The sequence below is a fragment of the Vitis riparia genome, chromosome 14 (assembly GCF_004353265.1).
Source record: "Vitis riparia cultivar Riparia Gloire de Montpellier isolate 1030 chromosome 14, EGFV_Vit.rip_1.0, whole genome shotgun sequence".
NCBI classification, from domain to species: Eukaryota; Viridiplantae; Streptophyta; class Magnoliopsida; order Vitales; family Vitaceae; genus Vitis; species Vitis riparia.
Window position 1 is genome coordinate 28645258 of NC_048444.1, and position 14406 is coordinate 28659663.

Here is a 14406-nt window from a genome sequence, read left to right on the forward strand (position 1 = left end):
ATGTATTTATTTATATATTTATTTATTTGTTTTTCTTAATTATTTTAAAGATTTTTTTTTGTTATTTTACTATCTCCATTGTTATTTAATCTCATTTATTTTAATTATAATTTATAATAATAAATATGTGATTTAAAATAAATTTTATCAAATAATTTTAATACTTAAAATAATAATTAAATAATATATTTTAAATTAATAATTTAAAATCAATTTAAATTATTAAGTAATAAATGTTAAATTTTATTAAATATTTTTTTTCTTATTTTCTTATTCTTTAATTTTAATTTTAATTTAGCAAAATATTGCTTCCAAAATATGATAATTAGGTCGTTTGACACCATTTTATCCTCTAATTTATTGAAGAAGGTTAAAAAATTTATAATATTTTACAAATGTAATGAAAACATCCATAAAGTACAATCATTTCAAATTTCATAAAAATTTTAATATTAATTCATTACTTTTTTTAATAATTGTTTTTCTTCTTATTATAGATTTTAATATGAATGGCAGTATAAAATTTTTAGGCAATTTTTTTTTTAATGTTCAAAAAATCATTTACATTTGGTAGTGGGAGTACTAATAGGGTATGTTTAATAATTGTTTTCAAAAACAGTTTTTGAAAATTAGTATATGATATTTTATGTGTTTGTATTGAATAAAAGTTTACTTAAAAACCTAAAATATTTTTAATATATTTTAAAAATGATTTTTATATATGATATTTTATTATTAATCATTCTAAATATTTATATAATTATTTTTTAAAACAATCATAAAAAAAGTAAAAATAACTAAAAAAACATTTTCTAAAAATATCATATTTTTTATTTTTAAAAATAAAAAATAAAAAATAATTTTTTATTATCAAAAGAGTTTTTTTTTTTAGGTTTTTTTTGTTATGAATAACATAAAACAGTTTAAAAAATAGTTATCAATAAGGCTAGGCCTCTTTTGAAACTTTTTTTAAATTTAATTTTAAAAACATATTTTGATTAATTTGTATCTTAAAATAGTTTTTGAGAAATTGTTTGGAAAATTGGTTGTTTTTAAAAACAAGTTGAAATATTTTTTTTGTAAAATATTATAAAAATTAATTCAAATTGGATAGACGTTTTGGGATTATTTATATAATATTTGTATGAAAGAGAAATCGAAAAAATTATTTTTTCATATTTAAATTTTAGAAGTCAATAACTTAATATTTCCCATGTCCCACGAAAAAGATTTTTTATTAATGACAACCTTATCTATTAGCTTGAAAACACTCACCCACGCACCATGCGCACCATATATATTCCCAAGAAAAATGATTCGGTGCTTTGCATTTCCAACTGTTCACTGCTGCAACCATCTCACACGCCGTCAGATGAGGATCGACCGACAGAGAAATACCACTCCACTGGGTAGTGCTACATAGCAAGTGCTCGTGCTGCGGTCAGGGAGGCGCCAATCTTCTGACGAGTTGACAAGACCAAAACACCCTTCCCACCACGGGGTCCGTGGTCATGTCTTACACAGCGCGCAAGATAGCACAACTGCCCTGCAGTGATACTGTTATACAGATTTTTAGAGAGAAGGCAGTTTCTAGAGAGAGAACGAGAGGAAAAATCCAAAAGGAGAAAGGGAAGGGCAGATTGTAGAGAGAGAAAGTGGTCGCATTTTTCCATTTTTGGAAGTTGAAGATCCAGTGGGCCAAGCAACAATGTCCCGTTGATTTTCGCTAGGGTTTATATTTCTATAAATATAGATATCACAGGTTAGATAAAGAAACAGGATTGCAGAGAAGAAGGCGCATTGTGTGTGTGAGAGAAAGACATTTCAAGCGGCAGTGGAACACAGTTTTCTTCTGTAAGTGCGAGTTCCTTCTTGTTTTTTTTTCTCTCTCTACAGTTCTCTGTACGTATCAAGAATCATATAGATATGTATTTCTGCCCTTCTTTGGTGAAATCGTCGGTTTCTCGTTTGTTATTTGTTTGTTTGTTTGTTTGTTTTTAAATCTCTGTTTGGCTGCCGAGAAAAACCGTGGAAAGAAAAGGAGGGAAAATTTTGAAATTTGTGTTTTATATTATTTTCGTTTTGGAAAAAATGTTGAACACGCCTAGACTAAGGATGAGTAAGTACTTCTGTGACGCTCGGTTTGAGAACTTTATTCTACTCTCCGTTTGGTTGCAGGGAAAAATAGGGAAAAAAAAGAAGAGCTGAAATTTTTGAATTTTATTGTTTATATTATTTTGGTTTCAGAGAAATGATAAAGTTGCCTAACCTACAAGGAAGGCTTCTGTGAAGCGCAGTTTGGTAATTTTATTTTTTGTTTCTGTTTCTGTTTCTATTGATTGTCTTGTCTCTTTTTTGGTTGTTTGGAGAGGAGAGGAGTTTGGTGGGTGTTTCAATTGTTGTGTTAGTTTTGGAAATGAACTGCAACTCTGCTTAAAACCTTTTTTCATATGAATATGTGGGCTTTCCTGGGTATTTATTTGATCATAATTGCCGCTCCAGACCAGACCAAAAGCTATCCACCTTCAGTATAAAGGAAGAAAATGAACTATATGATATACTGCATTTCTTTGGAGCAACCCGCTTTGGGTTTATATATTTGGTTTAATTAATCTTGGTTTCTTTGTCAGAATTTTTTAGAAGGGTCAGAAAAAGAAGAGAAGAAAATAAGCAAGGACAAGGAAAGAAGTGGAAATAGAATGAGCATAAAGTTCCTTTCAGATATTTGTATCCTGCCATAATAAACAGTATATGTCTTGAATCCCAATTATAAATTACATATATTGATTTAATTCTTACTTAAAGTGCTATGATATGAATACCCTTTTTGCTTTACAAGTATCATCAATTGCATTGTAAATGCGACTTCTCTTTATTTTTGTCTATTTTTTCCATATTTATTTTAAAGTTGAAGGTGTTGCAAATTTTCATGTCATGATGGTAGGTTTTGAAGATTATTAGTGTGGTTTGAGAATGAACTTGTTTACTTTTTGTAAAATGAATTTATGAGAACAATAAAAAAAGGGATGGTAGTTGCTGCTCTTGGATTAGATGAAAGAAAACCTTGTCACTGGATTAGTGGTGTATAAATGGTAAGGTTCCATATTTTGATTATTATTGTCCAATTGATTAATTGAACCAGTTATCCAGGATCTTCACTGTTTCTACCATGGGCTTGGAGGAAAGAGTTACAGAGCTGCACAACAATAAGGACAAAACTCACCAAGCATGGACCATTTGCATGCATTCTTACTCTGATCTATCCTGTGTTTCTCCAGTGGTATTCTTATACCTGTTGAAAGAATGTTATGCTTACGGTATATTTTACTCCATCCTTATTTTAGTTATTTAGCAAGTCTGATTCCATTGCCATGGGGAAATGATTTCTATGGTGTTTTAGAGTTAGCAAGGGCAATGAGCTCACTGTTTTGTGTTGAAAAAATAATTATAGCATGTGACATTATTTGATGTTTGGGAAAGAAGGTAGGATCATTTCTTTTTTCTTTCAATGCTTCACTCGGAAAATTGAGATGTGTTCGTAGTGATTGGTTGAGCTTTAGCATAATCCCTAATATATGATTTATTTTGGCCAATCTGTAGCATAGGCTTATAGAAAGATAACTTATGGAAATGCACAGTGAGCTGATAAATATTGGATGGGATGTATTCATAACTATGGTTAAATGGTTTGTTGGATATGATGTGGAATGGACGGTTTTAGTTTTGGACATTGGAAAAACAATTATGCATGGAGTTTTTATTTGTTTAGGTGCCAATTTTTTGGTGGTTTTCGTTCAAGACAATTGTTGTTTTATTTTAATTCCAAGGTGGCTATTTTGTTTATGTGTTCTCATAAGAGTATTGATGGTACCTTGATGGTGGGGAATGATAGAACTCCAATGAAAGATTGTGGGATCATTATTCATTTCAGAACCAGTATTTTAAATTTTATCATTTCTATTCGTTAATCCTGGGAATAAATTTCCAAGAAGTGCATATCATCAAGTTAGGAAAACCAATGTTTTAGGCTGATAAAAATGAAACTCAAACAGATAGTTATTTTCATTGTGGTCCTTGTGGATAATATTTTTCCCAATAGACTATAGCTTTTATATGAATGTGTTGCATATTGGCTTCAAAGAAATCTAGATTAAGAATCTAAAGCTAATCAACCTTTGTCATTGGACCTAGAATTTCCTTGCAAGGATAGCTTGGTATCAATGAGTTAAAAATCTACCCATTAAATCCATCCTAATTCTACAGAAGTTGCTTGGTTTTACCAACAGATCAAGAACAGATTACTTTTCTACCATTTCTACATAGAATTCTGTGGCAAAATGGTTGAACTTCCTAAACTTTTATGGAAAAGCCCTTAAGCATCAATGAACGAAAATACATCCAAGAAGCTATTGTTATCTTCTTTCAGTGACTGCTATATGATCTAGTTTTGCAGAATTTTCTTTCATCCTTGTATCTGTTACTTTCTGATTGGATTCTGCATTCAATAGGCACGCGTACAGCCACTGCAAAATTTCATGCTCTTCAACAACGAGTCCAGCAAGTCCTACATAATACTCCCCAACCTGGACCAGCTATTTTTATTGCTCACTGCCTCTATGTCTTGCCTCTTTTTGGTTCATATTCTGAAGGCTTCAGCCACTTGGTAATATCTGGTCTCCGACGTTTTCTAAAATCTGGATCATCCCAAGAAGACTTACTGGAAGCAAGAAACGTGGCTGCACAATTATTTCTCGATATTGTTGCTGGCTTTGTAAACCATGATGAGAGAATTGTCATTAAGGTGCTTGAAGTTTTTGATGTCAAGTTGACAAATATTGAGAAAGTCATAGGCAATTCGGTCATGAAGAATGACAGTGTTTTGGATGCTGCCAAAAAATTTGTTGAGGGATACATTCATCAATTGATGGATTCCCGGTCATATATGACAGCGGTTGCTCTAATACAACAGTTTTCTATCCAGACTGCTGGACAGCCTTTTCTACTTGAAATGTTGCAAACTAGACAATTCAAAGCGGCAGAAAAGTATGCGACACATAAGGGAATGGACATGCTATGTTTACTTGTTCAGGAATATGTTAACATGAATATGTTAAAGAATGCTTATGATGTTATAAAGAAAAACAATCTCCGTCAGGAATTTCCAGATATATATCATAAGTGTAAAGAAAGGTATCTTTTTAATGACTCATTACCAAAGGCCAAATCATTTTTAGTTTCGGTTTGCTGGGATTCTTGATGCTCTAGATTTTTCCCTTCCTTGAAAGTAAATGGAAATGCTCCAAAAAATTGCAGCTCGCTAAAGAAGCTAGCTGAAAAGGGATGCTGGGATATTGCAGAGGTTAAGACTAATAGTGATAGACAACTTATTGAATATTTGGTAAGTAGTGTTCGACCTGATCAACATCTTTCTGTGCATTTTCTTTTGCTTGTTTTGCTGAGACCTATTTTGTGAATGAAGGCATTCTTTACAGTATTTCCTACAAATAAGTTTTGTTGAGGAGCCCTTGATCATACTTCAAAACTCAATAATTTCTCTGTTGAAACTAAATAAAGGTTTACCTGGCAATGGAAGCTGGCTATACTGAGAAAGTTGATGAACTATGTGATCGGTACTCCCTCGAAGGTTTTGTGAAAGCCAAGGGTACGATAATCGTTCATTTTTCTTGGTTGTTGCATCTAAACTTGTTGGATGTGTCTCTAAGTTTATTAGCTGCAGCAAATGAAATAAGATATCCTTGTGTGATTCTGCTCAAAGAAGCATTTTTCCTTTAATTTGTCCTTTGCAGTGGTGTTGACCTTATTTCCATTTACAATCAAATGATAGGAACTGTTTTGGAATATGTAATTAACTGTGTCTGTTTGCAATAAATGTGAGCTTCACATATTTGTTCATCTATTAATGTTGAAATTATGGGAATTTCAATTTTTTTTTTTTTTTTTGAGAAATTCTTATGCAAGACATCAATTTGAAAATAATTTGAAATAAACAAGAAAGATAAGGCCAAGATTTTAACTGGAAAAGGGTGGTTATTTTGGGAACAGCCGGCAAAGTCTGGACTAGCTTCAGATGAAGTGTGTACCTAAGAGGTATGGGATCTATCAATGGGTTAATTTAATTCCACTATACTGTTTTTTGCATTGAATTATTGTCTTATTACCGAAACGGTCATCAGTTTTGAATGTTCCCTTGTTTTTGAGAAATGGATCAACTTATTGAACTATTTGATTGTCAGGAGAACAATACAATAGTGGAAAAAGCTTGTCTTTTAGATCCATGATAAACCTTCCTTAAAAGAAACAGCTTTGCTATTTGGCTTGAGGAGTTCTCCACACGGGATTTATGACTCAGTTCGGGGGTTCCTTGAAAAAAACACTAGGTAGTGGATGTGAAAACATAGAATAGAGTAAAAAAAGGTTCATTTCATCGCAATGTCTTCATGGTATCACAAGGATGTGCACTAATCACTGATGTGGTTGGTTTTTCATTTGACAATTCACTAAATATGTCATGCTAGTAACTAAACATGGAGTTGGGTCAATTGATAGTTGATCCTTTGCTTGTCATCAAAGATGTCATGGTAGTGAACATTCATTTGTCATCTATTACTCTTGTAAGATGTCATGCTAGTGAACATTTATTTGTCATCTATTACTCTCGTCTCTCTCTCTCTCTCTAGCGCACACACACAAGACAGCACATGGCATATTTTAAAGTCTTTGGGAAGTTGTTCATTGTCTTTTATTTAGTTTCCTATCCTGTAGCAATACAGGTAAAATTTTGCATAGCTGGCAACAATATTTTAAAAGGCTAAAGGCAATATTCAGGCGTTTTGTCCAAATAAGGCGAGGCATAAGCCTTGAGGCACAATGATGCATAAGCCTCAACTTAAACAAAATAAAAAAAAAAATTAAAAAAAAAAAAAATCATAAAAATACTTGTAAAGTCACAAGAAAATTGAATGATATAAAAGATAAATTTCATAATGATAAAATTAATTGTTTGTTATTGTTAATAGTTTCTAATTTGGCCCATTTTTTTCCTTCTAAAATTGAGTTCTTCCTCATTTCATCAAATAATTTTCAACATTATTGTCACAATCACTAGTAGGATCCTCAAAAGGGATATTGTCATATCTAATTGCTATATTACCCATTCTTCTTTGTTGTCCACTATTACAATGGTATTTTTTCTTATCCATCAATAATAAGATAGTGATTATATATGAGACTAGCCACTAGAACAGTCAAAATTCCCCTATTATTTATTCTTAATCTCCCCTTTTCTCTTCCATTTAAAAGGTTAAGGACATTTTTTTTTTTTGATTGGAAGGTTAAGGACATCACTTAAGCTTTTATTTTGTAAAAGGTTCAATCAGGTTTGAACCCAATATTAAACTCATGAATCTATATCAGAAGCCCACAAAAGCATAAATGATTGAACCCATTAAAACTCATTGAATATTGAGGCTTAAGTCTTTTATAAAATATATACCAAAAGCCCACAAAAGTCGAAAACCCTTTGACCATTTGAGGCTTTGGCCTCAAGAGCCTTGAGGCTATAGCCTCAAAGCTGTATGCCTCGATTACCCTACCTGAGGCTATACTCTCAAGGTGTAAGCCACAAAATAGCCTTTTAAAACACTGGCTGGCAATTATATACTTACCTTACCATTTGAGTTCAGCAACAGAAATCATGCTCTGCTTATTTTAGTGCATGAGATTATATATGTTCCTTTCAAAACCTAGATACCTTTTGAGATCTTCCCTTCAAGCAAAAATATATACTAAAAACAACAAAAAAGGGAAAAGCACAACCTAGGATGAGGATAAACTCCCCATGTCAACCGTTTGCCTATCAAACATTTGTCCTATTATTGGTTTCCTTTGAACCTTTTCAAGTTATGATAGTTGTAATCACTCAATGCGTGCTCCCCCTTTGGACAAGCAAAAAGAAAACAAAATCAATGGTTCAAGTATTGACTTGAGATTAACATCTTTTTCAATTTCTTGCCTAAATAACAAGCAAAAGAACTCATGCATCTTCCCATTTTTCTGTTATTAATTTTATCCTTTCCCTGTGTTTGTCAGTTGTTTAAACGGCTTCTGTTTTTGTCACTTCCACTGAATCATTTTCCCAGTACACCTTTACTTTCTTATGTTGGCTGTAGTTAATACATTGAATATGTCTTTAGGTTGGCCAACATTCTGTTGAATTTCAATCTTCGCTTTCCAAATATGATCCACCAGACAGTATTTATTGACATACTTGTATTATTGATTTTACAGACAAACATAAATAAGCTTATTATAATCTTCATTATTTTGGTGTTGTGCAGAAGCTGAGATAAGCCCTTTGTCTTGTCGATATTTGAATATTAATGAATTGGTTGTAGAAGGCATCATTTGGGTTGATGAAGTCAATGGTTTGCATAATGCATCATGCTATATTGAAGGATGTAAAGTTTTGGGCATTGATTGTGAATGGAAACCCAATTACGAAAAAGGCAGCAAACCGAACAAGGTAGTCATGGCCTTGTCTTTATTCATTTCACTAATAGAAAGTCAATTTTTTCAGATGCTAATTATCTATTAGATCCATTTACTTCTGTAATAGCAATAAAGTTTATCTTTCTTTACTCGTCATATCAAAAGTGTGAATGAACAGATTCTTGAGATGGCTGGGCATTGTTCAATAAAACTGTTGCGAGGTTATGAAAATTCCCAAAATTCACTTCCCTCAAATTTTAGAAATAGAAATTTTGCTTCTTCCTTTGTAACTTTACAGTATGGCAACATCATCCTACATTCAGTTTATAACCATACCTCCTATTGCCATATATTCAGAACATAAAGCTTCTATATACCTTCTTGTATCTTCAATGACCGGCTTTGTCTGGTTTGAATTCAATTAGCAGAAGTTTCCATCTTGCTCTCTTTTTACTTTAATTTTCTTTTACTACAAGAGTGATAATGATATTTTTCTAATTACAAAATTGTTGCTGTTTGCTTGGAGAAATAAAAAGCAAGTGAAACCTAAACAATTATAACCCTTGTAGGGATGAAATGATACTCATAATGCTCATTCTATCATGTTGCCTGTTTCAAATTAATATAATGTTGATAAAAAATTAATATAATGGTGGGTCCCTATTCTGGATGACAGTTATGTGCATTGTCACTATCCCAAAAAAGTGAAAATCCCAAAAAAGTGGAAAAAAAAAAACATTGTGCATTTGTCAACACATGTACGTGCGCACACACGACTGAGACTTTAGTTTTGATAAACTTAAATGTTCTGAATGTATACCACAGTAATATGCATGATCTGCATGGAATAGTTATGGTTGTTTTTATTACAGGGAATTATTTTTTCTACTATCTTTTCATATCTTTTGCTCTTTATATTGATAACATGGTTTTTTTTCCCCTATCTTGCAGGTTTCCATTCTTCAAGTTGCTTCTGAAAAGAGGGCCTTCATTTTTGACCTGATAAAGTTGGCCACAGATGTGCCTGATGTTTTAGATAACTGCCTTATCAGCGTTTTGCATTCTTCTAGAATTCTAAAGCTAGGTATGAGAAATCTGAATGCGTTATTTAAGAAAGAATCAATCTTTTGTCTTTATATCAGTTGTCTTCAGAAGAAATTCTCTATTTCTTCTTGAGAGGTGGAAAACCCTTTTTCTTCTGTGCTCTAGATTACTTAGTTATCTGTGTTTCTTACAAATGGTGGCCCCTGTCATGTGATCTTCTGGATAGAAATTTGCTCCTTTTCAAGTTCTTGTCATTGTAAATTTGTAAGCATCAATTACGTAGATGCCTTCTACAGATGATTGTCCTGGTTAGGGCATCTCCTAGGTGGTATCCTGTAAGTAATCTGTCCAGCCCCCTATATGTCCATGTTGTTTATGGTGTCTCTAGGAAAGACATGCAGTTCCATATTCTCTGTAGTATCTAATGGTTATTTTCTTATCCATGAATGGTTTTCAATTTTTCATTGATGGGCAGACATCATCATGTTGCATTTACATCAGACTGGTTGTTTTGTGGCTTCTGCATCTTGTAGGCTACAATTTCCAGTGTGACGTGAACCAGCTTACACAGTCATATGGGGAATTGAAGTGTTTCAAACACTATGAAATGCTCCTGGACATTCAAAATATGTTCAAAGAACCTCGTGGTGGTCTTTCTGGCCTTGCCAAGGTGACTTAGTCTTTAAATATTTTACCCTACTTAATCTCCTGTCTCACCTATATCCGGTAATGTTGTCTATTCTGGTGATTGTTATGATCTCTCTCTCTCTCTCTTCTCACTATCCAGTAATGTTGCCTATTCTGGTATTTTTATGATCTCTCTCTCTCTCTCTCTCTCTCTATCTGCTTGGTATCCTTCAGTGTTGTCTATTCTGGTGGTTGTTACAATCTCTCTCTCCCTCTCCTTCTCCCTCTCTCTCTTGTGTGTTGCACATAGATTGATGTTACTATTACACTACACCTCTAAACAAACTTTTCTGCTTTTATGTGACCTTTATAAAATTAGAAAGTATTGGGAGCGGGCTTAAACAAGACAAGACGGAACAGCAACTGGGAGCAACGGCCTTTGAGTCAGCATCAAGTATGTTATCTCTGTTTGTCAATTCCTCTTTCTGATATTTTGTCACCTGTAAAGTTCTGCTAGATTAATAATCAAGAGTTTTGTAGAGAATGTTCTACAGTTGATGGATTACCGAAGATTTTCTTCTGCTCATTTCTCATCGTGCGTGTGTGTGTGTGTCCATTTTTGCAGTTTACTGTCAGTATGTAACATATAATTTGCCATTTCACTAATCATGTGAATCTAACCTCTTCCTATCTTAGATATTAATGGTAGATTGCTTTATCTAAAATGCTAGAACAAAGTTGATTGGAAACTGTTCTTAAAAACTGCATTATGTTTTATGTTCTTTATAACATAAGATAGTTTTCCAACTAAAAAAAGGCAAGTTTTGGATTGAAAACTGTGTTTTGACAATTTGTTCTAAAAGAAGTGATTTTGGAAAACAAATGTGAGGTGTTTTTGGGTTTTTTCTTCTTTTTTTGGGGGGGGGTAGAGTGTCCTAACAAACAAATTAGAAATATGAAAAATATACCAATAACTTTTTCATTTTGCATAAAGAATATTGTGCCTTTACGGAAAATAGACTTAGAAAACTTCTTTTCAAAATTAAGGTTTAAGAAAGGTTCTTTTCCACAAAAATAAAGTACATTTCTTTTATAGTTGTATTTGAGTCATTTCATTTGAGAAACTAAAATGACACTAATGTGCAGCTGGAATATGCCGCCCTTGATGCTGCCGTGCTTGTTCACATCTTCAGCAAAGGCAGCCCTGCCACTACCTTTCCAGAGGGTCAGGCCAAAAACGAGTGGAAATCCTACATTGTAAGTATAGTTAGATGATGGTCTAAACATAGGAAAATTGTTGTGCAAATTGTATCTCCTTCGCTCTCTCTCCATAATAGTGCCAAATATGATTCAGGAACCAAATATAGGGTAAATCTATTTTTTGTTTTTTTTTTTTCTTTTCCAAGAACCAAAGATGGGGGAAATGTTTAGATGGTTGGTTGGATTGCTTTCCACAAATTTCTCTGAAAATCATACTAGTATCATGCCAAAGCATACTGAAATGGAGATTCTGAATCTAGCTGAAAATTAATTAGTGTGCACATAGTATTAATCTTAACTTTATTTATTTCTTTCTATGGGTTGCTGGATTATTTTGTTTTTAATTGTGGGATTAATTACATACAGGTTGCTCACATGGATAACACATCAAAGCCCAAAAAGGTTTATAAGGGTAAGAAGAAGAAGAAGGCGACTGCTCCAGAGGCTGATGATCTTTCAAAATCCCAGTTAAAGATCTAGGCTTTGCAGATATATTCATATTGCCCTTTGCCCTTCCATCTTTCTTTCTTTCCTTTTTCGTTTTTTTTTTTTTTTTCTGTAAATATTTTTATTTCCTTTTAAATGGACATCCAAATTAATCCTGTTGCTGTGAAATCCAATTTCACATGTACATATAGGAGGAAAAAACGAAGTTCTGCTATGCTCCTTCCCCTTTTCATTTTTTTAAAATTTTTTTTAAATTTTTTAAAATTTATTTTAAATCCTTTTTTAACAGTATTTGTTTTTTATTTTGTTGCATTTGGTTCTTGGATAATTTGAGTTAATGAAAATATAAGGGTATCTTTGTTTTTTGGAAAATTTGAAATAAAATGAAAAGGTGAAAAGAAAATAAAAAATTATTTTTATATATTATTTTAATTTTTTTTATGGATTTAATTTTTATATATGGATTAAATTATTTGAAAGTATATGATTTTTTTTAATAATTTCAATTATATATGATTTTTTTTTGTATTTTTTATAATAAAACTAAATATAAGAAAATTATTGTTTTTAACTTTTTTTTATTATTTCCCTCTTGCTTTTTGAGAACCACACATGGCTTAATTATAGAAAATTTTTGTATATATAAATATATAATATATTTTTGAATAAGCGTATTTAATAATTTTCTAAAAAATGAATTTGGTGATATGGTTTATTTATATTAGACTTGGAATGAAATTCTAGCAAAATCTGATTGGATGGTGGTATGGCTCGATATTCTTATTTTTATCAATTCTACGTGGCAAAGGGTGATTGGATGAAAAATAAAATTTTCACTTAATCCACGGAAAACGAGTCTAATTAACAGAAAACCACCTCAATTTCTCAACCTCTCCTTCTCCTCCATGCACATGCATATTAACCCCAAACCCTAAGACTCCCCCCGCCCTCCCTCTCTCTCTCTCAACCCTCCCTCTCCCTCTCTCAACCCTCCCTCTCCTTTCCTCTCCTCCCTCCAGGGAGAGAAAAAATACGGGAAGGATAGAAGAGAAAGAGAAGAGCCATGGCGGAGCATTCCGCTTACATCGCGTACGTCCGAAGGCCCCGTAGAATCGACATCATCAACGGCAGGGCGTACGGCATCACCCGCTCTCAACCGCAGCAGGAGGAGCTTGGGTACCGGGAGGTGAGGGTGAAGAAAACGACGTCTTCCAAGGCGTGGCTGGACGACCCAGACGTGAAACGGAGGCAGAGGGTGGCCAAGTACAAGTTATACGGCGTTGAGGGTAAGGTGAAGTCCTCTTTCAAGAAAGGGATGCGTTGGATTAAGCGCAAGTGTTCTCGGATTATACATGGGTATTGAAGAGAAAGTGAGTGATACAAACCCAAAAAAAAGGGGGGGGAGAGAAAAGGAGATGGTCTTTGGTGGGGTTGATTCCTTGATTCCATTATGAAAGAGAACAAAAAAAAAAAAAAAAAATGGAAAAAAGGAAATAGTTTGTCGCATGGGATGTTTGATTTTACCCTTTGTAAATTATGGGTTCTCTTCATGCCTTCATATGTATTTCCTTCTCTTCAACCTTCTCTTTGTTTCATGTTCTCTTAGATTTTCAGTTGAACGATGTCGTTTTGATGGTGTTTCATTCTTTCCCCCCTTTTTTTTGGAAGTAATTGTTAATTAGGTGGGCTTTTCCATTTTTGGGATAATTGAGATGTTGGTGGTTAATTAAGTGATTTCTAAAATTTAAAGGTTGGTTATCTTTAGTGGTTTTAAATCAATTGCGGATACGTGGAATGAAATTTTGTTAATAAAGGAAATATCTATTTTGGTGGCTAAAATTAGGGTGGTAAATGACTATCACAATAAGGAGCGATAAATGAAATGAAATTTATTTAATGGAATTTCATTTACTAGTTTTAAGTATGAGTATTAAAAGGAATTCATTTATAAAACCTATAGGCTATGTTTGGTTCCCAAAAGATTAGAGGAAAAATGCAAGGGAAAGAAAATACAAAAAAAAAAGTATAAGGAAAGAAAAAGTGAAGGAAAATAAAAAATAGATTAAAAGTTGATAAATTATTATTTTTGTTACTTTAAATTTATTTTAATCCATCAATATAAAAATTAAATAATTTAAAAATACATAAATTTTTAATTAGTTTCAATTATGTTTGATTTTCTTTTATATTTTTCATATGACCTTCCTTCATCCTCCATCCCCATTACGAGGGCCGGCCGGAATATGTTTGGCTGTTCAATAGCCAATTCCTTTCTTTCGGAAGGGTATGCTGGGAAGATGAAGAGATGAACTTTGGAATTAAGTTACAGAGAAATTCAGCAAGAAGCTTTCGGGTTGGAAAGGTGCTCGTCCTATTAGGTCAAGCTGGTAAGGTCTTGTTTTTAATGAAATCCACGAAAAAATCATTTTACTTTGCATTTTTTTTCTTTCCTTAGTATTTTTCGAGAACCAAACATAACCATAAAAAAACTTTCCATCCATTATACAAATGATACCTCGA

General features: G+C 32.7%; 1 protein-coding gene across 9 annotated transcripts; it reads left to right on the forward strand.

Moving 5' to 3' along the window:
* The first annotated feature begins 1381 nt into the window (after positions 1-1381).
* On the forward strand, positions 1382-12100 carry LOC117929473. 9 transcript variants are annotated; one of them, XM_034849766.1, is made up of 12 exons: positions 1386-1854; positions 2248-2301; positions 3151-3317; positions 4509-5190; positions 5314-5398; positions 5575-5662; positions 8358-8542; positions 9460-9592; positions 10086-10222; positions 10559-10633; positions 11326-11436; positions 11806-12100. In XM_034849766.1, exons 3-12 carry the CDS (start codon positions 3170-3172, stop codon positions 11917-11919), a joined length of 1758 nt encoding a protein of 585 aa, XP_034705657.1. In that variant the 5' UTR covers positions 1386-1854; positions 2248-2301; positions 3151-3169; the 3' UTR covers positions 11920-12100. The 9 variants fall into 9 exon arrangements, 8 of the variants coding, with proteins under 8 accessions (XP_034705659.1, XP_034705657.1, XP_034705654.1 ...); XM_034849763.1 differs by lacking the exon at positions 2248-2301 and adding an exon at positions 2631-2747 and having other exon boundaries at positions 3143-3317; XM_034849762.1 differs by lacking the exon at positions 2248-2301 and adding an exon at positions 2631-2747.
* The last annotated feature ends 2306 nt before the right edge of the window (positions 12101-14406 follow it).